Below are 24,375 nucleotides of genomic sequence, written 5' to 3'. Positions count from 1 at the left end.
TCAGCTCAGATTATAAGGAATCAACTTTTCTCTTTTGTAAAACACTGAAATTTCTTAACTATTTCAATAAGAAGGTGCCTCCTCCATTTAGCAACTAGAATAGTGTGAATGTTAAGTCATTCTTAAGGATTCCTGAAGAATTTTGCAGCTAGTGAAATTAGAGCTGCCTAATTAATTTAGCAATTAATTAAAGAGGTAGAGCCTTTCCTTTTAGGCAAAAATAAAACCAACTTCAACAGTTCAGGCAGCAGAACAAGGGAGAATAAACCTTACCCTCAGATTATGGGTCTTATTGGCCCAAATCTGCTGTTACAAATTCCACAGCATGGACTCAAGAAAATCTTGAAAAGTAACTGAAAGTTTGCAAAGCATCTCAATAAAAATGGATGAGGTTATGCATCAATTGCCACTTCAAATAACATTTTCTGCTTGGCCAGAAAATATAGGAGAAATTTGAGAACTTTAGATTTTGTTTAACAGGTAACAACTATGGCTACTTTGAAAATGTGAACAAGAGTTCTTGCTAAGCCTACGTGGTCTACAGTAGTTTGATATACCATGTGCTTGTTTCACATACATGGTGGATTGGACTTCCCATCTTCTTGGAGTTAGACGAGACCATGTGATTTGCTTTGGCAATGAAATTATGAGTTCAAGTGATGAGTATCAATCACAAGAGGAAGCATTAAAGTAGGATTGTGAGATTCAATAAGTAAAAATATAGGATGCCCAGTTAAATTTGAATTTTGGATAAACCATTAATTTTTCGGTATAAGCATGCCTCATACAACATTTGGGACATACTCATACTTTAAAAAATTGTTGTTTTAATTCAAATTTAGTTGGGCATCCTATATTTTATCTGATGATCCTATTTTAAATGCCACTGTGTCATTTATCGTGTGCTCTCCATCTGTTCAGCATGTCATTCATGCCATGCCTTGGGGATGGTGGATGTTCCATCGATCTGAGTCCCCAGGGGAATATGACAAGCAGAGCCCCCTGCTGACCAGCTGTGAACTTGTACCATGTATGAAAAATAACTTCTGTTGGTTAAAATACTGAAATTTTGGTTTTGGTTATTACTGCAGCATAACCTTGCCTATTCTGACTGATTCAGGTAATGTCTAACATGGAATTATGCCATATCTCATTCTGTAGGATGGATGTTTTGTGGTGTAGGAGAGAGTTTTTTAGTTCATAATTAAATTATTGTTCTACCTCTTTTCCCTTAAGGTGGATTTAGGTGAAGGCAAGATTTGCTTCTGTTGTGAAGAATTTCAGCCAGCCAAATGCACAGACAAAGAAAATGCCTTGAAACTCTTTCCAGTTCAGCCTTGTAGTGCTGTGCACCTTCTCCTTAAGGTATGTTGAACATGTTCCAGCCTCACCAAGAGATATATCATTTAACCCTCAATGAAGACAAAGGTACTTGAAATGTTCCTATCCTGTCCCCCTCTCAAATAATTAAGCTGCTGATAGTAGATATGAGCAACCCCTTCGTTAGTGGCTCAGAGGCAAAATTGAGTGCAGAATCACAGATTATTGTGGTTTTTAAATTGTGAACTTCAAATTCTTGAACACAGAAAGTTGTGTATTCAAGAATTGTAAGTTAGCAAAAAAATTGGAAAGAAACCAAACTATACATATAAGTGTGCACATGCATACATAGTGTAACTTTTAGCAAAGTCTTCAAATTGCATGCTCATTGTCATTGTTTTCATACTCATTTCTTAGCAAGAATGAGTTTGGGGGCTTTGTCAGGTGCTGCCAGTCTGTCACACATGGACTAAGGAGACAGGTTAGCCAGAAAATACTGGAGAAATTCAAGTACTTATCTTGTTTAATAGGTAACAACTACAATATGCAAAAGATAATTTAATAACAGACAACAAATAGTCAAAGAGAAATACAAAACTATCTTTTGTTAGAGGATTGGATAAAAATTGTGTCCAGTGAGTGACAAAATCAGTTGATGAACCTGAATCATTGTTTGGATTATTTGCTGCCAATAGTTTTCTTTTGATCTTTGTTTTGGTTTTATTTTTTTGTTGTGAGGAGGAGTCTCTAAGCAAAGCAAGAGAACTGTTAGTAGCTGCCAGCCCTGGTTTGGTGAATGTAAAAATGGCCTGCTTTCTTTGGCTTCTACATATTTGATGGCTGAGTCACTGCCAAACTTTCTGAGCCAGGACTTAACTTGGGGAAAGCCCCACTCAGAAGCCAGGACTGTAGCAAAAGAAACTTTTGGAATTGCCTTCGCTGCTGTGCTCAGAGGAGAGAAGTCCTGTTTACACTCTGGCTTGGCCCCTGCTGTGCCTTAGTTGGGTGCCTGGAGCAGCACTGCCAATTGCTCCTGAAATAGAATCAGCGGCCACAAATTCAGCAGCTGTGCTGTCCTGGTGGGAGGCTGGGAATCACATTCCTGGGAGCACTAATTTCAGAAGATAACTTTGCTGCTCCCCTCAAAGGTGTGTTTCCAGATGGAGTTCTGGTGCTTCCTAAAAGCAATACCATCATCCTTTGGTTTTGATGGGGGATTGGATCCAGGACCCCTGAGGACACCAAAATTTGTGATGTCCTAGTCCCTTATATAAAGTAGTATAGTATTTGCATCGAACCCACACACATCCTCCTGTATACTTCAAATCATCTCTAGATTATTTACTATACCTAATACAAAGTAAGTATTATATAAACAGTTATTGTTCTGTTTAGGGAATAATGGCAAGAAAAAGTTTGTTTTTCTGAATATTTTCCATCCTCAGTTGGTTGAACCTGCAGATGTGGGACCTGAGGATAGAAAGGGCCATCTGTATTATCATACCAGGTCTTTTGAGGCAGGGATCCTCTGAGATGAGTTTTAAAAATTAAAAGATACACACTCTTGCAGGAGGGTCATAATAACAGCCAGCCTTTATTTTGGTGCCTTCTGGGAACCAGACCCAACTAAAGCTTGTCTTCTTATGAGTCTTGTCTCCCTGCAATGGTGTGCTTATTATCAAAATATGTTTGAACTGTATTGCGGCCACCTGCACTCAGTGCTCAGTGGCAACGCTGTTTTTTGTGTTCCAGAAAGTCCTCTTCGCCCTGTGTGCCTTGAACGCCCTGACCACCACTGTCTGCTTGGTGGCCGCAGCCCTGCGCTACCTGCAGATCTTCGCCACCCGGCGATCATGCATCGTAAGTCTAGTCGGTGCCTGTGTCCTTGGAGCCAACCCCTTTGCCCTTTTGTGTGACCCATTGCTTGTCTCCCCTCGCCCTTGTGCTGACTCACCTGTCGTTTAATCAGGATGAATCCCAGATGTCTGCAGAAGACGTGGAAGACCACGGACGCATTCCAGACCCAGATGACTTTGTGCCGCCTGTGCCTCCTCCTTCCTACTTTGCAACATTTTACTCCTGCACACCACGGATGAACCGCAGGTATGGGCCCTGCGTCCTACTGTGGGGTCTGCTGTTTGAAGACTGAGTCTCCAGAGGTCACAGCAAGACTCTGACTTTTCTTGGAAATATAGATCGGTAGTGTTGTTTTTCAGGGTTCTCAATTCTCATTGTCTCTTTTCCTTTCTTTTGTCTGAGAAAAACTAATGAATTGGAAGAAAAGTCAAACCTTGACCTAAAGATATACTTTTTCAATTTCAATTAGCTTCCTAGAGTAAACTGACACCCAGGGAGATAACAGCAGTAATTTGACATGATTGAAAGTCACTGTTGCCCTGGAAACGCTCCCAGTTAAACCAAATCAATGTTTCATAATAACACCATCAGCAGGTCCCAACAATCGTGAAATTCTTCCCAGCCATTAAGAAAAGATTAATTATTAATTTCATCACCCTAGTTTAGGAAAATAGACACCTTATTTTCTTTTTCAAATTCCAGCTGAGAAATTGACCATCTTTTTTCAAATCTCTGGAATTACCATTTGTAGAATGAAATGCCACATGTGTTTGGTTGTTAGAGACTTCTAGAAATGAACCTTTTAAGAGAATGACTTCATTTATTCATTCAGCAAACATACAATAAATTCTTGGCTGCTTGCTCATTGCTGTATTGGGTTATTAAAATTCAAAATGAGTTAGACCTAATTCCTCCCCTCCAATCAAGAAGCTCATGCCTAGGTCATTAGAATGTGTGTTGGAAGGATCACAGTAGTAATCAAAAGAGATAGTTGGGGTGCACAGAGAAGGTCTGCCCAACACCGAAGAGTGAGGTGGGTCAGTGAGGAATGGCTTCCTGGAAGAAGTGACCTTAAGCTGAGTTTAAACAATAAGCAAACTTATACTTAAACCCCCCAAGAAAACTCTCTGAATTGTGCAGAAAGATAGTGTCTTCAGCTTGTTATCCTGAGGGCCATGCATTTAAACTTTTGAATCTCTGTAGTACATGTAAAGTTAGCAAACCATTTTGGTGCCAGGCTTGTGGTTTTTGGAAAAACATTTTCTAAAATTCAGGGCAGCAACTATATGTGACTTTTCGAAAGGTCCCACCAGGCACTGTTAATGCTCTTCCTGACCTTGAACCTAGAAGATCCTGAACCCCCTCACTGCTCTGTCCGGGCAGAGGCAGCAGTGATCACAAGCTGGAGAGGGTGGACAGATGGCTTGGGTCAGCCATGGGACAGCTCAGCTTCTCTTTGAGGAGTAGCTACTGACATTTCTAAACCTCAGGGGCCAAGGTAGCTTCCATATTCTTGCAGAAAATGAACCAAGACATACAGCTGCTGGAACTATAGCAATAAAACACTGATTCTTTGGATGCCACTGGACATATTTGCTAAAACCATAGCCTGGTCTCAGGATGTCTATAGAGGGCACACTGGAGGACAGAGAAAATAACTGTTGCTTCATCGTTAGGAAGAGAGATGCCTACTTCAGTAAGAATCCTGGCTCTCTGAGCTTGCGGGTGAGCACTTGATTGACCTCAGAGGAGGCAACAGACAGATTTGATTTCCTGCAGTGGCAGAAAGGGAGAGTGACTCATGTGCTTCAGGAGTTGTACTGTCCAACTCATGTCCTGCAGTCTCCCCACCTTGCTTTCTCCTCTTTCCTTTCTCTTCTCTGCTCCACCATCTTGATGCTTGTCAGTGTGAATTTCAACACACTGGGTGGTTTTATATTTATTCTTCTGAGTCTCAAGACAGCCTCTGGTCAAGTCCAAGTTGGAAGAAGACTGACATACTTCTCACCAAGGACTTTACCATTCAGAACTATCCAGAAAGTGGTGGGGAAGTGGGGGTTGGTGGACTCAAGCAAAATTCCCTTATGAGGAAGAAGACCCACCCAGTCTGGAATATATGCCTGAAGTTCTAGATCAAATCACCAGTGGGCAAACACCCTCATTTTCTGCATTTTTACAATATCAGAGTGCAGTGCACGTTTCCATTTAAAATGACTGAACTTATTTATATTTAGATACTTATTCTGTCAAAGGTATTTTTAAATTTGACCGAATCTGCTAGATTCACAGTGTAAATCAACTTTATAGACACTAGCTGTTCAGCCTCAGTTGATGATTCTTCTAGCAGGTGGGCAAGGATATGCAGGAATATTTTTGTCCATATTTCCACAACCAGGTATGTCAAGAGTTTTTGCACCATAGAGACCATCCATTTCCTGTAAGGTATTAAGCCCTCTCAGAAGAGGTTTATTTATTTAACTTCTATAAATACAACCACTTCAGGCTTTGGCATCTCCTTGAGAAAGGGCTTCTCAAGTTACTGTCATAAACAGAAGTCTGATTGCAGTCGAGGCTTCTGTCCAAAGATGGCTATCTGCTTTGTGAATTGATTTGTAAGTAGAGGAGGGAGCTGTGTACCCCTACTCTACTACTCTAGGCTGTCCCCCACTCTCAGAAGTTGGCTCCTGCCAGGAATCAAAAAGGCAGCTGTAGTTCTGCCACCATGTGCCCAGTAACAGCTTTCCTGTGAACAGTTGAAGATCATCCCTTGGTCAAAGATGCCTTGGTTGCAGCATCAACCTGGGGTGAGTCACCGAGGCCTAGTTGTAGTATAGAGTAGAACATGTTTCATGTGATCTGTTTGAGTGACCTCTTCATCTTCAGGTCCATGAGCACAAACCAATGACAGTTTCCTAGAGACTTCATGATGAATGTGAAAGAGCCCCGTCTCTGAACCATGAACTTGTCTCTTGCTACTTCTGAGCCTCAGTTTCCTCATTCACTTGTGTTGTCACACAGCTGCTGGGAGGGCAGTTAAGAGATAATGTATATAAAACAACTTTCTTAAAACAAAAGCTTAGACCACTTTTCTTAGTCTGTATGTGCTGCCATAATAGAGTAACACACCCTGGCAATTTATAAAGAATAGACATTTATTCTTACAGTTATAGAAGAACTGTATCAAGATCAGGGTGCTCACAGGTTTGATCTCTGGTTTCAAGATGGTGCCCTGTTGCTGTGTCCTCCAGAGAGAAGGAACATTGTGTCCTTAATGCAGAAGAGCAAAAGAGAACCTACTCCTGCAAGCCCTTTTTATTGCAGCATTAATCTATTCATGAAAGCTCTGCTCTCAGGAGCTAAACAACTCTCCAGAGGCTCTGCCTCCCAACACTGTTGTATTGGGGATTAAGTTTCCAACACGTGAATTTGGGGGGGAACACATTCAGGCCATGCCAGTAATGTTCTACTGTTACCATTTGTGAGGTTTAAAATGTTCTCAGTATGTGTCCTACTCTTAAGAAACATTGAGCTCTTAATCTTATCTGGCAGCAGTTTTCTAAAGACCTTCATTCTTAATAAAAATTTGATTAACTTTCCCAGATAGAGCAGGGCTTTAATCTCAACCACCGTCCATTTCCTTTGGCAGTGGTGCTTAATCCTGGCTGTACATTGAAATCACCCAGGAGCACTGTACACAGACGGGAACCTGAGTGTACCACAGACCATCAGAGCAGTTTCTACAGGCAAGGCCTGGGCCATTCTTGATTGTAGAACTTCCTGAACTGATTCCAGTCCATCACTAGGGTTGAGTCACAAGGGAGTACAGCAAAAACAACCTGCCAGTGTATGGCAACTTGACCCCATTATTTACCCATGGCAAGTAAAATAAAAAGTTGCTTGATAGGAAAGGAACTTTCCTTCTGCATCAACTCTGTAGTATCTACCATCAAAAAGGGCTTTTGTAGTCATTGTAGTAACCACCGAGGAAGTCATTCATTTTGTGTTCAAGTTAGATAAACTCTATCTGCTCTTCCCTCCAGATTTCCTTCTGAAGAGATTCTGCAGTAGTTTAGGGTCTAAAATGGAAGCCTATTCTTCTGACCTCTTGACCCTCAGCAAGCCCCTTCCTCTCTGAACATGTAGGTACCACTGGGTTGGAAATGTCAAAGAAAGACCATCAGAGCTGAAAAATAGGCAAGCAAAGCTGGGGGCAGTAAATTCCTAGGCAGAGGACATGGCAGCTCTCTGCATACGCCATTTGCTGAGGGGGAAAAAGCTGGAAGGATGGCTCATGGGGTTATGCTAAGGAGGACTGAGAATGTCCCTCTAGGGGGTCCATAGGTCCAGTTGATTAAAACAACTGTGTAGTTCCTTGTCAGGAAAGAGTCTCTAGTTAGATCCAGGAAGTGGCTCAGCATTTATATGGTTCTTACAGAACTTCAGCTGGAGAGGGGAGTTGGCATGAGACCTGTTCACAAGTCCTTTTCTGAGGGAGAACATCTCTTTCAGGATGACTTTGCCAGGACCCTCTCAGCCCTCCCAGGCCAGGGCCCTTTATGCTGGGGCCTCTGTTCAGGTATGGATGGACAGATGTAAAGGAAAGAGGGGGCACTCTCCCATTTCTCGTTCTTCCAAATCCCAGCATTTCATGAGTTTTATTGTGAGGAAAAAAGAATATCACATCTTTTGACACTCCCCTCTCCCACCCTTCTACCAATCACATTTTGTGAATGGGCACAAGAAATAAATGGAACAATTTTAAATCCAGAGAGTCCTTCTCCCTTAAAAGCAGTCCCCTGCATGTAACTAGCTCAGAATCTATCTTTTCATTATCTCTTTTTGTTTTTTCCCCTTTTCTATTCCAAGAGCAGACAATGAACTTTGGCTATTATCTTTTTTTTTTCCTATTCTCTAATAATCCATAATCAGAGCATAGGTTTTCTGTCTTTTTTGTGTATTTTATAGTAATTATTTTAAAATTTACATTCTTCATTATCAAGGTTTCTTCCCCCCTACCCCTAGTGAAATTTTCTACAAACAATGGGCAAGAAATCTCATGGGTTTTTATTTTTTTATTTTGCTGTTGATGATTCTTTACCAATGGGGCAAGACAAACAAAATACCCCATTATTGAGGCAGCATTCAAGAGGAAAAAGCATTTACCTTTATTTGGGTGGGAGGAAGGCAATTGGGAAAGAAAGTCTGTAGTTCAGTAATTTTGAAATGATTAAGTGTGGGGGTCATAACACTTTCATGGGTAAATGTTGGGAATGGAAATAACTAAAGAATCCTTAGCCATCCTCACTTAAAGAGCAGAGGTGGGAGAGGATGAGGAAGAACAGAGAGGAAAGAGTGAAGGCCTGCAGGACTGAGGAAGGGAAGGGCTTCAAAGGAGAAATTAAACCAAGAGAACAGCAGCTGCCATTTTCATTAAGTTCACAGGATACGTAGTACATTTGTCTTCTGCAATCCACCTTCTCTCAATCCACACCGTTTTGGCTAAATGTGAGAGCCTTTAAATACTCCTTTCTTGAAATCTTGAGTTCGTTATAGCTTTGTTGTCATTGTTGTTAGTATTCATGATACAAATGGACCAAGACCTTTCGCCAACTTGCCATGGTCCCTCCCTCCCTCCCCCAGTCCCTGGCAGCCACTCATCTGTTTTCTGTCTCCATGGATCATTGTTTGCTTTTTGACTTAAAAGCGTGATGGTGTTGCATTTTATGTGTTGTCACTTGCTAAGGAGCTCTGGGAGCTCCATCAGAGAGCAGTGCGGATTGACCTCCCTCTCCTGGACTCCTAGGGGGAAACGAGTGCTTTTCCCCACAGTCTAGAGACAGAGGTCAATGTCCAGGAGTTGCTGCAGACTGAGGCCCAGTCTGTAGAACACGCTTCCTGATGCCAAGATGCTCTTCCTAGGATGGTTGGTCCCGACATCATTCCACTGCCACATATCTATGGAGCTCGAATCAAAGGTGTGGAAGTGTTCTGTCCCCTGGATCCCCCACCTCCATATGAAGCTGTGGTGAGCCAGATGGACCAGGAACAGGTACTGTCCAGAGTGTCTCTCTTTTATACATTGGCTGCAAGCAGGGATCATGGTACTCTCAGGAAACAACAGGGAGAGTGTCCTGCACATCATTTTAATAGTTCAGTGGGGTCCCCCATGAGCAGTGAGTGGAACATCAACAAAATAATCCTCTCTTTTCCTGTGATGCAGGGATCGTCATTCCAAATACCAGAAGGATCAGAAGCGGCTGCAAGCCCTTTGGAACCAGTTTGCACACAAGTGACTCAAGGTAATAGATACAGTCTCACTGCCCAAAGTCATGATTCAGTAGATTAAAACATGGTAGAATAACGTGTGTCTCTTGCTTTGTTTGAGGTCAGGTATTCTTGGAGAAAATGGTTCAGTCTATATGCTTCTTTCCAGGTGCAAAAATATTATCAACTATTAGAATTTGTAAGTAGGAGATAATTGTGAGAAGAAAAAAAAAAAAGGTATCCTTAGAATCTTTTCTGAATAATCAGGACTATTTCCAGGAACCTGTGAAATAGATTAAAGTTTAATTTGACCTTCCGCTCTTTTCTATCTATTATTTTCTTTCTTGTATTAAAATAAACTGGAGTCCGTTGAAGGAATAAAGATTTCATTTATTGCAGGGTGGTTTGCTGTGGGATTATACTGTGTCATTTATAACCTAGGGCCTGCTCATGCTGCCTTAACATCTAGTGAATTCTGACTTTCAGACCTATGGTAAATACTAGAGTCAGTTCGCATTTATCCTTGTAATTTAATGATATCATTGTTATAGCTTCTCTCTTTGGGGAGGTTTTAAATGACCCAGAGAATTGTCCACTAGGACAAAATTGCAAATGGTAATAAATAATGAATCAACTTTTAGCTATTTTAGATGGAGGTAATTTTTCAACAGTACCATTTGGAATGGGTTTCTGTTTACCTTCTTTGTATGTGTGTGTGTGTGTGTGTGTTAAGCATGTACTTTACTACTGAATTACACTCCCAACCCCACCATCCATCTGAAGTAGAATTAGAAATTAATATTTGGTTACCCTAAATATGTTTGTAATTATTTCACTAAAAAATATTTTCCAAACTCCAAATCAGATTTCCAAATGATGTGCTTTTATTTCCTGAGCAGAGTGGTTTTACTGATTTATTTAGTGACCACTGGCTCCTTAACTGGCCCATGGGGGAATTTCACAGCCCCAGGCGAACTCTGAATTACACAGATGTGCCCTCTGCCAGGCTTTGGTCTGTAGCCCATGGGACGGCCCCTCACCTCTGCAGGTAGTTCCTTCCATGGAAGTAAACTCATTCTGAACATTCAGAAATGATAAAATGTCTTGGAGCTTTTCAGAGCTGCATCAGGATTCTTCAGTGGAGAAGATTCTAAGTACCTTCAGGGAAAAAAAAAAAAATGACATTTTGGCATGCATTCTTTATTTTGCTCTTGGGCTTAACATTTTTTTGTTTGTGGAGTGGTTTGGAGAAGAGAGGCAGATTTTCCCATACAGCTAAGAAATAAAAACTCACTGGGCCAGCAGCCTAAGTAAATGTTGTTAACTGTGTCACTGTTGCCCTGGCAGGTTTGGGCTCACAGGTGTTTCCTGCCCAACATTTTCAAGGCTATAGATGGTGAAATAATTTTTTTTTCTATTTAAAAAAATCAGGTGGGGACATTTCTAACGCACCTGGAGAAGAAAGCACACCCACAGTAACTCCCAGCTTGCATCCAGAGCATCCCTCAAGAAACTGGAGAGCCCTCCCACCTCTAAGGACAAGATCAAAGAGTGACCCTGTCCTTCACCATTCCGAGGAGAGAGGTGATGTCATCCCCCAAGCTCTTTGCAGATCACTGTGCTTATTTGCCTAAAGATGCCAGGTGAAGCAGGTGATTCTGGCCAGCCCAGGGACCTGCAGTTTAAGTGGGATCTGGAAGGAGATTAAGAGGTTGTGAGGAAATACGTATTCTATATTCACACTAGGAATATACATTTGACACTTCTTTTAAGGCTGGAAGAATTTGTGTTTTAAGTCATTGGCATCAAACGCATTTTGTTGCATATGACACTGGTTCTACAAAAAAATACACAAACCTAGTTCTGTTTTCTAGTTGCTTACAATTCTGTGGAAATAAGTCATAGGGGTATATTGTTTTTACCCCCTCTTCTATAATTAAACATTTGTTATCTTTTCTACTGTGTGTGAGTAGATTGAATTGAAATCTAACCTTGTTTTAAGAACTTTGGATAGAGTGAAACATACTCCCACACTTAATCTCCCTTTCCATTTTGAAGTTTGCTTGTATAGAGGTGTTATTTGAATCATTTTAAAATTTTTAAAAAGTGGATCTTTTTGTGAATATATGAACACATAGACATCTCCAAATAGCTTACCACTGCAGAAAAAAAATTTAAAAGTGTAGAGGTAAAGAAATAAAATTAAAATGTGTCATTTCATCAGCAGGAACTTCTTCTTGGGAACAATTCTAGTAGTTGGTCTTTGTTCTTCTCAAACTCTGTGCAAATTAAACTCTGGAAACCTTCTGACCCAACTCTCTCTCAGCTCCTGTCTGAGCCCTTGCAGTCTCTGTTCTGTCCTTCTGACAGCGCGTGTTGTTTGCCACAGCTCTGGACTGACCAAGTGGGAGCCACAGAAAACACTCTTCTTGTCTCTGCAGCAGCTTCAGAGCAGGAGGAAGCCCTGTTGCCTGGGCCTGAGGGTACCTCTGCAACCCAGCAGGCTGGGCAGCGTGGCCCCTGATTCCAAGACCTGCCTCCACTGCGGGTCTCCTGTCCCTACCTGGCAAGCTGAGGACTCAAGCTGGCTACCTGCAGGCTTCCATGAGAACTCAGCTGTTTGCACTGCTAAGGGAGATTTTTCTGGAACCCCTTCCCATTCTGCAGCCCTGAGAGGATGACATGTGATTACCCATTGGATGGCTTCATTGGGAAAGGCACCATGTCACTTTCACACAAACTAGTGTAGTCTCTGACTGTCCTCACACATGAATGTCTTTATTGTGTGTTTCTAGAAGACTTGTGCTCTCTGTAACATGTAAATGGCAGCCTGGGAGGATGATCTGTAGCCCTAGTTTAGAACTTCTCATGTCTACTTTTCTTTAGAGGAAAGGAAATGTTGCCTTCTTCTCCTTTGCTTCCTGTCTTCGTCAAATACTAAATATCAGGTCTTCACAGACTGAAGTTGCCAGTTTTGTGTACACTGAAGGCTGCTGGCTAGCTTTTGGACACATGGAGACCAGACTTTGGTTTCACCTCACATGCTTCACAGTGCAATAGCATTCTGCTGGTCTTTACATCCTTGCTGATGTAGGTAGCCATGGAAATTAGAACCTCTAAGGAATTTCCCAGGCCCTTTTCTTGATTTTCAGAATGATGTGTAATTTTTTTGCACCTAATTTTCTGTAATAGCCATATAGATCTACCTCATAGCCATGGTGTGAACATCGGTAATAGAAGTCAGTACAATGCCCTTGAGGATGTTTAGGACAAAGGTACAGTCAAAGTAAACACAGCATTATATTCATTGCACAAGTCTTGTTTCTCTTCAGTCCCTTCTTCTCTTTCAGCGACTCCTCCATCCTCCCTGCTTGGAACATTCATTCATTGGTCAACCATGTTTTTCTGCTTGGCTCATCCATTCCATCTATCTGCCATGCCCCATGAAACTTGCTGCACTATGGGTTCCATTCTGGATTCTGTTCTCTGTCATCTGTCTTTACCTTGGGGTTTGTGTTTCATGTGACATAGTTGAATGTCTTGGGACATGTCCAGTTAGAAATGCACTTCAGGGAATAGGCTTGTGCCATAGTTGTCCCCACCCCCTTTTCCTCCTCTAAGATGAAAAGCAAGATGTGCATGGCTGTTGGCATTTGTCAGATGCTTTCTGCACTAAGTTCTGTGGCCCATGTTCAAAGCGGCTTGGCCAGTGAGCACATGTTGTTTATCTGCCCACAGCCACGCCAGTGCTCAGCTGTGAAGCCGCGACACAGACAGACAGGAGGCTGGATCTGGCTGCAGTGACTCTACGAAGAGGCTTGAGACCAAGAGCATCAAGATGCCGACCGCGGTCTTTGATAGACTATAGGTCTTACATAGATACCAAGCTGCTGGTGGCCAGGTTCCTGGAGCAGTCCTCCTGCAGTATGACCCCAGATATCCATGAACTTGTAGAAAACATTAAATCTGTTTTGAAGTCCGACGAGGAGCACATGGAGGAAGCTATCACAAGTGCCAGTTTCCTGGAACAGGTAGTTTTATTATTGATATTGGGCATGGATCTGATAACTGGTTTCCACAGCAACTTGAATAGCTCTCCAATTTTCAGTCCAAGGCAGAGTAGGTTCCGGCCACTGTCTCCAGGGACCTGGGGCTAGGAGGTCAGGGGATGGGGAGAGAGGAAGCCAGAGAGGCTTCCTTCTAGATTTGGTAACTTTTCCATGGTTCTTTTGGCCAAAGGAAAGAGAACCCAGTTTTCTGGGACATGGAAGCATGCCTAGAAAAAGCAAAGGATACAGATAGTATCCTTTAACATTTGAGTTCCTGAACTCATGATTTCCTTTGATATGGCATGTTTTCTTGACCCTTTGAAAATGGTGACCTAGGTGGATCTTAATATTGGCAAGATTCTGAGAGCTGTTCACATTCTCATAAATTGCTTGGCAAGATAAATAAGCTGATAGGACTTAAAGGAATAAACACTTTTTCCTTCCCATAGTTTGAAAAGTTAAAGGTAGTCTTCTAAGTGGGAGTCATTCAGGGAAATGGTAAAATTGGGCATGCACATGATCCTTCTGGATCTCAGTTTTCTCATACAGTGAAGGATTTGGCTAGGTGGTCTCTACCATCAGACCTCTGAATTAGTGGAATTTCCATCTGATAAGTTTCTCTCCAGCCTTTGAAAAACTGTTAACTTTCAGGTGTTTACTCTGTTGCTACGGGTCAGTGCAGTGACACTTGGTGTGACCTGGCTTGGTGCCTTTAAATACTTGGAGCATTAAATACCAAACAAATACTCTTCAAGTTGGATTGGCACAATTCTCAGGGTAATTACCAGTTCCAGGATTCTAGGGAAAATTTTAAGGTAGTTTAAATACACTCTCTTCTTGCTCTCCTTTCTGTTCCTCCCTTCCACTTGCTGGCCTCTTATTGAAACCGGAAGCCAGATTCTCTCCTAGTTCCTCAGGGGACCCAGGGAAGAAGAGCAATCTGTAGTCTGATTGCTTCTAGGAAGAGGTACTTCAGACCCTATTGTGGTTTGCTCTGTAAAAAGGTGTTCAGTCAATGGTTCTGGGTTAGGTTCCATTGAGTAGCCTTTGTAGGGGAGACAGTTACATCCTGGAGACCCTGACCTACTTCAGTTGTCATTCTCTGCTCCCTTCATTCAGTCCAGCCCCAGTGGCCTAATAAACAGGAACATTTGGAAGTACTTTTCAAAGACCACCAAGCTCTGATGTTGGGAAAGAGTTGGAGCACCTTTCAGACTTCTTCGGAATCTTGCTCCCTGAGAAATAGCTCTGGAGAAAAAGAACAGGCACTTACAGTTGTACAGGTGCAGTAGTTACAAATGTTTGCTAGATCCTTGAGTCCCAGACTGGTTAAAAGTTCAAGTACTGAGATTGTTGTGACTGACTCTGGGCCATCTGCAGGGACCTTCCAGGATTGGATCCCCAGAAGTCATAATGCCACAACCCTCCCCAGACAGGAGGCAAGGACAGCAGAAGGATACACAGACTCAACCCCACCTTGCACACTTTCACTTTCTTTATCCTCACTAGAATTCGTGTTGAGATCCATTTTAATTCCCCCCAATATCAAAAAACACTTCTCCTAACTTACCACGTAACATAGTCAAATTTAATGAAGGTTAGAATTTTCTTCTTAATCAGGAGACAAGAGTGACAAGAGTGTTAGCAAAATGTAATATCCCATCTTTGAGGAACTAAACTTTTAATGACCTTGTCTGCTCAGAATGGTATAAACGAAGCAAAGTCCTCTGGATGGTTATTACACAATGCTAGGTGGAGGCTCCCGAGTTTCCCCAACATGCTGCCATTATCACAGGTCATATGGACAAATCTGTGAAATTCTCCAAAATTATTTTAACAAGACCTCCCTCCTCTTTCAATCCGAATTAGGGATCTCCCATATTTTTGCCATCTTTAGAGTAACTGATGTTATTATGTGTTTAAATACCTTGCAAAACAGATCTAGCAGAACCATTCTTAAACAGTTTTTTCAAATAAATTGACCTCATTTTTATTGTGTTTGTTGAAGGGTTGTCAGATCCATCTGAAGCATTATTGGTCCTAGTTGACATTTTTAAAACTCATTATCTGACCAGTGGGTGTCAAATTTTCAAGTACACTGGTGTCACCTGTGTTCTTGTTAAAAACACCTATGCTCAAGTTCCCCTCCAGACTGTCAGAATTGGTGGCATGTGGGCATTCATGTTTCTAGCACCTTCCATGCCCCACAAGCTCTCAGGTAATGAGAATCACTGGCTTAGACTGTAGAGAAGTTGGAGAAAACAGATGAGAAGAACGTTAAATATAAAGAAAGAAATCACAATTGACCAATCGCGTGTGGTGGGTCTACAGTTGAAACAATAGAATGTTTGGAGAATTTCTTAGGAACTTAGGAAAGAGCCAGTATATTAAAAGTATCTCTGGAATTCCAAGGGAAAATACCCTTTTTTTTTATTTTTGGAAGCAATTAAAAACCTAGAGAGAGGAGGGTGGGGAAGAAGTTTAAAAGAAGGAAGATCTCACAAAAATAGAAGGGAGACCAACAGAGTAGAGGAATGGATAAAGAGGGAGGGCAGGGGAAGTATTGGGGAATAAAATCTACCAAATATGCTTTGTCTCTGTGTGAATATACCACAAGGAATGTAAATATATAAATATAATGCACCAATTGAAATAATAATTGAAGGGAGTAGTAGAGTATAGTAAGCAAATGGGGGAGGGAGGAAGGGAAGGAAAGGGAAGGTGCTGGGCAATAAGATGATCAAATTATATGCATGTACGAATATGGCATAATGAGTCCCACTATTATGTATAATTTGCAATGCACCAATAAAAAAATTTTGGGGGTGGGTACTAGGGATGGAACTCAGGGGCACTGGACAACTGAGCCACATTCCCAGCCCTGTTTTGTATTTTATTGAGAGACAGGGTCTCACTGAGTTGCTTAGCGCCTTGGTGTTGCTGAGGCTGGCTTTGAACTCATGACCCTCCTGTCTCGGCCTCCTGAGCCGCTGGGATTCCAGGAGTGCACCAACACCATTTTTTTTTTTTTTTTTAATTGGTTACCAATAAAAAATTAAAAAAAAAAAAACAAAAAAAAACGGATGGTTACAGAAGACAGGTCAGTGGGCCTCATCTGGCGAAGCTTAGCCTCTCCTCACACTCTCCTTATTCTCTCAAAGATAATGGCTCCACCGCAGCCCAGCACTTCCAGGGCCCACGCGTTGCCCTCGAGGAGACAGCCTGGCCTGCTGCACCTGCGTAGCTGTGGTGACCTGAGCACCTTCGTCCCGGCAGGGAGGCCAAGAGTAGAGAGGAGACCTCCAAGAGCAGAGGCCGAGCGGCCACACAGCCTTATCGGTGTCGTCCGGGAGACTGTCCTGTGAATGGAGGAAGATAGAAGACCGCTCCTGGGGGAAGGATCCACCTTTTCTCTGTGCTTGTACCGGCGGGGAGTTGGGGTCCCCCTCTGTGAACTCCTCAGAGGGAAGCACTCTGGAGAACGTGTGTTCCTGCTCCTTTGTGCTGCGGGGGGGCACGCCAGGGTGAACAGATAGGTTTTGCCAGGCCCCCTGGGGTTTGGATGTAGGAGTTGGAGGGGAAGGCGAAGGGCTGTCTCCTTCCTCTGCTGGGTCTCACAGCATTCCTGAGGGTCACATGCCCTGGCGGGGGCAGCAACTGGGGTGCAGATTCTTTGCCCACCTCACCCTTCATGTCTCTCCTCGTTGCCAAGTTCTTTGCCTCGTTGGAAGGACAGGGCTTCGGGACTGCTATTTTTAACTGCCTGCGGCCTTTCACTGCTCAGTGAGAGAGGAATTGGCAGGAGACACAGTGATTAACCCCCATGTGACTGCAATCCTCAAGCCTCTTTTTAGGTTACCCTCAAATCACGCTCTCTTTAGGAAAAACAGGAAAATGTAAGTGGTACCTTTTAATGAAAGACATTTAGAGGGAGAATTATTGTTGATTCCATTTATTCATGCTTGCAAAACTAGAGCACCTAAGGCAGAATGAGAATAAAAACGTTTACTTTGGACCCGCAGGCTTGGTGTGCAGTGTTTGTGTATGCTCAGGTGGCAGGGCCTTACCTTACGGAGGAGTTGGAGTTGGAGTCTTGGTGGTCAGGTCCCACAGGCAGGCCACCAAACCAGTTTAATCTCCAAAGCACCTAAACCTCAAGGATGATGCGTCCTTCATTGACTCTGCTGGCCCCGGCTGAGTGGCTTCAAGGCACTGTGTTCTAAGAGTCATGAACACTAATGTAATTACAGGCTGGGAATTAGTTTGAGGAAGGAAGGGGTGCTCAGGGAGGGCTACTTTGAGGAAATGGCACTTGAGCTGGATCCTGGAGGGTTCCAGGCAAAAGGAGAGGCCAAGAGTCCTAGAGGTGACCACCAACCTGAGTCAGGGAGAGGTGGACAGGAGAATTGCAGACCATGTTCTGTGCTCACAGTGAGAGACCATGGAAGAGTTTGCAGCAGAATGACAGACCTAATTGTGTTTTCAAAGGATCACTGTGCCACAGGGTGAAAAGTGTAGGTCAGGTATGTAAGGAAGTGAAGGAGGAGGAAGTAGGGATTGGGGGCTCTTTGGTAAATGAAATACTAGTTCTGCAGAGCACTGCCCAAGCACCAAGCACTATGCTAAGGGTTTAACTTATGTTCTTGTTTTGTGCTTAACACAGCCTGTGTGGTGGGGCCTATTATTGACCCCATTTTATAGATGAGGAAAGTGAGTTTCTGGGACTTGAGATCAAGTTCATGCAGAAGCTGACCTTTTACTCTCAAGCCACCCAGCTCCAGACACTATTCCATGCCTCAGCTTCTCAAATCATGATAGTTTTGCATTTCATGGTTCTCTGAGAGTGGTTAAGACTTCCTGCTTGGCTCACCAGGCTCTCACAACCCATGGCCAAGTGGAAATTGAGGTGGGGTCAGGAGGCAGAGAAAAAAAGAAGGGAAGAACTATTGGGAAGTGCTGCGCTGGGGTGAAAAGTGGATGTGGAGACCTCTGGAAATGCGGAAGAGATGGAGTGTCCTGAACAGGCTGAGTCTGGCACGCCCTTCTTGGGGTGAGCTGTGTCCGAGGGAGAGGTACAGGAGCCTCCCAGAGGGACATTTTCTCTGTCCTTACCACCCTTCAGCTCATCCCTAAGCTGGCATGTGGTTGTTCTATTTCTAATTCCTTGTTGCTGGCACCAAGACTGTTCACTGGAGACTGGCCCACTGCTCTGGGGCAAGCCTCTAACTTCTCTGAGGGTCTCTGCTGGTGTCACAAACTGCTACCTCGCCCCTGCTCCCTGGACACTCCGAAAACTGCCCGTAGCTGGGTCTGGCCACTTCCTGCCACGTAACTGCTGATTTCTCCCAGCCTGGTTTATCCCAGGTGAGCACCTGTTGCTTCCTCACTGTGACTGGTGAGAGAAGGGGCTGGCCACACTGCATTACCTCACTTGTGGCCAGGCCTCTCTCTCTTAAAAAAAAAAAAGTTTAAGTGGTCAATGAACCTTTATTTTATTTTATTTATATGTGGTGCTGAGAATCGAATCCTGTGCCTCACACTTGCTAGGAAAGCACTCCACCACTGAGCCACGCCCCCAGCCCCTCTTACTTTTTTGACCTCGCTTTTTTGCCCTTCTGGGATGGTGTTTTGTTTTTCTACCTGCAACTCTTTCCACCTCTTCAGAAGCCCTTGCTGGTCAACTCCAGCCACCACTACAGGCCCCACAATGTGCCTGGACGGTTCAGGCTAGACAGGTGGGTGCTGCAAATGTACATACTTTCTGGCTCTGGCTTTGGGGAATAGTCAGAGGTAGTCTCAGTCATCCTGAGGATAGGGAAGTGGCCAGCAACACCTGGAAGAGGAAAGGAGGACAGAAAGCCTGAGGATATGACTTAGATGGATTCCAGGAGGAAATGGGGTCTGTGTCAGCCTCACAGAATTGACCCTGCAGCCCGAGAAACATTCCATGTAAATCAGGGCCTGAAGTTATTAGCAAGGTCAGAAAACTGACTTTGTCTTGCTTCCCTGACTTTTAAAATTATTCAAGTAGTGTAGGAGTGTACAAAACTTTACAACATAAAATATATTACAATGCAATATTTTATATGTTTACCTTGGGGGTGGAATGTAGCAGTCACATGATTCATCTCCCTAATGGTTTGTCTGGGTGGTAAATGAATAAGTAGTCTCATAGGCATCAGTGACAGGACTTGTTCACAGGTCAGCCAAATATAGATAGGGAAGGCTGTTTTGGGTATGGAATACCTTATAGTCCAGAAGTGGCAAGGAAGCATTTCAAATGTGGTATTGGAACTATACCAGAGGGATAATTGATTAGCATAGAGATGTCTAAATAAGTTTTTACTGGTGAAATAAATTATATTCCAGAAATGCAGTTTTTGCCTCTGTTCCAGTGAAGGGTAAGAATCTGGTCCCCACTTGAGGAGTTCACGAGATAGACCAGGACATGGATTGCTTCTTCAGAATGTCATGACCTCTGCCTCAGTCTTCCCCAGTCTGCTGTGTGTCTATATGTCAAAGGCCAGAGAGCAGGACCTTCCCAAATTTTCTTACTGTTTTCTGTAGACTCCTCGTGATTGTCTGGCTGCCAGAGTTGCCCCAAAGCTGCTTTCCCTGGAATGTCACACCTGATGGTGAGCTGTGGGGGAGGGGCCAGGGCCCCCACTTGACTGGGCTGCTCACATTTACCAAAGCACCTCATTGGCTGAAGACCTCATGGGCTAGGTCTGGTCACTCTAATTCCTCAATTTGCAGATGAGGCAACTGAGGTGCAGCTCTAAGAGTGGAGCAGAGGCAGGAGACCAGCACTTCCAGTCCTGGACCAGCAGAGCAACTTGGACTGTTTGGGATGAAAGAACAGTTCTTTTCCTTCAATCTCGCACGCACCAAGAACTTTTGTTTTGTAAATTGTAGTGAACTGACTTAACAGGAAAATTAAGTAACTGTAATAAAAAAGACATAAAAATAAAACCCTCCTCTTTTTAAACAGGTGTTATTTTTAGAGCGACTTTAGGCACACAGGAAAATGGAGTGCAAGGTGGAGATTTTCCATATGCTCCCTCCCCACTACACACTCACAGCCTCCCCCATTACCAACATCCCCCACCAGAGGAACATTTGTCACAACTGACGAACCTACCTGGAGTCATCATCATCACCCAAGGTCCATAGTGTATGAGAGTCCTCGTTTGGTGTTGTATATTCTAGGGATGAAAATATAATGATGTGTCCCCCATTGTAGTATCACACGGATTAGTTTCACACCCTCTGACTGTTCACACCTCCATCTCTCCCAACCCCTGGAAACTGCTCATCTTTTCACTGTGTCCACGATTTTGCCTTTTCCAGAATGTCCTGTAGAGATTGTAATCTGTAGTCTTTTCAGAAGCTTTCTCTCTCTCTCTCTCTTTTTTGTTCTATTTAGTTATACATGGCAGCAGACTGCATTTTGATTCATTGTACACAAATGGGGTACAACTTTTCATTTCTTTGGTTGTGCACAATGTAGAGTCACACCATTCGTGTAATCATACATGTACATAGGGTAATGATGTTTGTCTTTCCTTCCCTGTTCCCTCCCCCTCCCCTCTTTTCCCTCTACACAGTCCAACAGGATGTGGGGGAAAAGGCATTCTCAGATATTGCTGGTGGGATTACAAATTGGTGCAGCCACTCTGGAAAGCAGTGTGGAGATTCCTCAGAAAACTTGGAATGGACTCACCATTTGACCCAGCTGTACCACTCCTCAGTTTATACCAAAATGACTTAAAATCAGAATACTACAGTGACATAGTCACATCAATGTTTATAGCAGCTCAGTTCACAATAGCTAGATTGTGGAACCAACCTAGATGCACTTTAATAGATGAATGGATAAAGAAACTGTGGTAATGGAATATTACTCAGAGACTTTCTTCCCTTAGTAATATACACTTAAATTTCCTCCATGTCTTTTCATAGCTTAAGAATTCAGGACTGGGGAGATAGCTCAGCTGGTAGAGTGCTTGCCTCGAAAGCACAAGGCCCTGAGTTCGATCCCCAAACCACAAAAAAAAAAAAAAAAAAAAAAAAAAAAGAATTCAATCCCTTTATAAAAATTATTAGATTTGATAATTGTAAAAATATTCAAAACTCTTACCCTCCTTTTCTGAACTTAATCTGGTCTCTGGCCTACACTGGGTAAGTGCTGGTCTGGGTGCCTACCAGTCTGAGTCTGCCAGTTTCCTTGGAGCCTTTTCTGTGTGGTAGGGTCTGGGGACATTGATGAAGAGAAGTGGTAGACACTCTTCCCTTTGCACCCCATCTCTGAGGCTGCTTGTTAGTTGAAGCTCCTCCCCACACTGCCAAAGTCCAAGGCTCCTGTGACTCCCTCAGGGTTAGGAAGAACTGGCAGAGGAAGAGGGAGATGCTGCCAGGCCTCCCCACCCAGTGGAGAAGAATTCTGGAAACTGAACAAAGGAGTCCATCTCCACCTCCCCCTAGGCCTCTGTAGGATGCAGAAGAGAACAATGAAGGGGTTGAGGGAGAGGGACCCAACAAGACCATCTTTGTTTGTAGGGTGTTCCTCCATGCAGCCTCTGCCAGGCAAGCCAAGCCTGGGGCCAGAAGTCACCACATTTCTTCCATGTATCTCCCTCTTTCATTCAACAGGTATTTATTGAGCTCTGGAATCCTGGGCAGTGGGCCAGGAGCTGAGGAGAGAAAACTGAGCAAGAAGAGAGAGAGAAAAAAGAACAAGCAAGTCATAAATGCAAAATTACCTTCCTCTTGGCTATGATGAACAGCCCCAGGCCCCTACAGGGAAGAGCAACCAAGATAGATTGACTTTGGAGACCAGAGACTTAGGCCTGATTATCAGAAGACTGGTAGGATGGGACCTCTTTGATTATGAAACAGGTCCTGGTGCCTATAGACCTGGGCTTTTGGTAGCAAGTGGTTCACCATCTGGAGAATTCTTAAGAAAAACTATTTGTCACACTTGTTAAATACAGTAAGGAAGACTTTATTCAGAAGGGACTACTGCAAGGGGAGATCTAACCCTGAATACAACAAGGACAAATGGATACTTAGAGCAGAACAGGGATGGGGTCAGAGGATAGGGAAAGTGCTATGAGGAAATATCAGGGGTAAGACCCTGGTAGAACCACTTAATAGAATCCTCTCTGTAGGCAGGGTGGAGAATGAAGAATTTATTTGGATATAAAGGATGGGGGATTTCTAGCCAAAACTGGACTAAGAAGGTCAAGGACAAGGGAACCTCTTGCCAAATCATCCTTGCCTCAGGCTCATCCCTGCCTTAACCGGATGCTTTTTTTTTTTTTTTTTTTTGGTTTGTTTGTTTTTTATTCCCAAAACTGGCAGGATCTCTTGTGTTTTGACCTAACAAGGGAGCAAGAGCCAAAATCCAGGATGAATCATTATTCCTTTCTCACCAGGTACCTGTAGATATAGGTCCCGGGTCTGTGGAGGCTTTTCCAGTGTCTTTTATATACTGTGTGCATATTTTAATACTAAAGTAGTATTTCAGTGGAAGCAGAGAAGAATTCCAAACAAGCAGGGAAGAATTCCAAACAAGGAGAGTCATTTGAATTATTCTGCTATTAGTGAGTTGTCTCTCCTACTACTCCTGCATCTGTCTGGAGAAGACAAGCAGGTCTTCAATAATAATCACAAACACAGTATCAGAGGCATTAGGCATGGAGGCGTGCCTCCTCATTTTGCAGATAAGGAGTCCAACATCCAGTGAGGGAAACCAATTTACTTAAAATTGTAAAATCTGCAAATGTCAGAATGGCTTCTGTCATATTAGATTTCTTATTCTTCCCTGGAGTCTAAGGCATGAAATAGATGCATAGAATGAGGCATAAAAACACACCACAGGAACTCCTAAGGATCCAAAACATTAGCACAAGGTATTACTTACAAAGAGTCATAATGACTAGCATTTATTGTGAACCCTTCCAGGGCTGTCTTAATAACTTAGCTCAAGTAATCTTCATAGTCATCTTGACAATTCTTTATCAGTTCTTATGACTATACTTACTTTCTCTTGTCTTATTGCATTGACTGACATCTCTAATACAATGTGGAAGAGTAGTGGAAGTAGTGAACATCCTTGCCTTGTTCCTAATCTTAGAGGAAATGCCTTGGATGCTTCCCCATTAAATAAGATGTTGAGAACAGAGGTATATATACTTTATCCTATTAAGATAGTGTAGGACCCCCAAAAAGGAGACCCCATCTCTGTCCCACAGATCGACGGCCACCCCAATCAACCGCAGGAGGCGTCACTTGATGCAAACCACAAGAGGCTTTTATTCCAGCACGCTGGGACCCAACTCGTGGCTCATGCAGGAGTCGAGGAGTCGAGTCCCTACCAGAAAATCTTACAAGTTTATAAAGGCAGAAACCACACATCAGGAGGGGGTCGCACATGAAAGGGAAAAAAAGGGGAAAAAAAAAGGAAAAAGGGGAACAAAGCCTCAGGGAAATTCCAAAGGGGGTCTGAGTTGGCTGATAACATACAACATGTTTCACAATGTTTTACAACAGGGCGTAGATTCTGGTCAATAGTTTCTGGTAATCTTACTGTCTGAGCACTATCTGGCTATCTGGCTCAATTTACTCTTTTACTCTCTGTTTGGGGCTGTTTCCTGGAACAGCTTTAAGGGCTTTGTTCCCATTACTGGGAGGGAGACCTTAGGGAGTTGAGATAAAACAGCTTAAAAAAATGTCCTTTCTTTCAATAGTATCCTCAGTTTTTGAGGGTTTTTTCTCCCTTTATGAAGGAGAATTGAATTTTGTCAAAGGCTTTCTCAACATATATGGAAATAATCATGATTTTTCCCTTCTTAGGTTTGTTATCATGGACTCTGATTTTCAT

The 24,375-nt window shown here is 43.1% G+C and overlaps 1 protein-coding gene across 2 annotated transcripts in view; it reads left to right on the top strand.

The window, feature by feature from the left end:
* The window catches only part of ENTREP1 (endosomal transmembrane epsin interactor 1), a 62,494-nt gene extending 44,989 nt beyond the window's left edge, over positions 1–17,505 (top strand). For both annotated transcript variants that reach the window (XM_079112035.1, XM_079112034.1), the window contains 8 exons: positions 1,237–1,365; positions 3,073–3,180; positions 3,290–3,423; positions 9,097–9,226; positions 9,398–9,476; positions 10,873–11,025; positions 13,180–13,472; positions 16,652–17,505. In XM_079112035.1, coding sequence (XP_078968161.1) covers positions 1,237–1,365; positions 3,073–3,180; positions 3,290–3,423; positions 9,097–9,226; positions 9,398–9,476; positions 10,873–11,025; positions 13,180–13,472; positions 16,652–16,855 — 1,230 coding nt within the window. In that variant the 3' untranslated portion in view covers positions 16,856–17,505. The remainder of the gene's footprint in view (positions 1–1,236; positions 1,366–3,072; positions 3,181–3,289; positions 3,424–9,096; positions 9,227–9,397; positions 9,477–10,872; positions 11,026–13,179; positions 13,473–16,651) is intronic.
* Positions 17,506–24,375: the final 6,870 nt, after the last annotated feature.

This window comes from Sciurus vulgaris (genome assembly GCF_902686455.1).
Source record: "Sciurus vulgaris genome assembly, chromosome: 15".
NCBI classification, from domain to species: Eukaryota; Metazoa; Chordata; class Mammalia; order Rodentia; family Sciuridae; genus Sciurus; species Sciurus vulgaris.
Note: the sequence above shows the minus strand (reverse complement) of the source record. Positions and strands in the feature narration are given on the sequence as shown.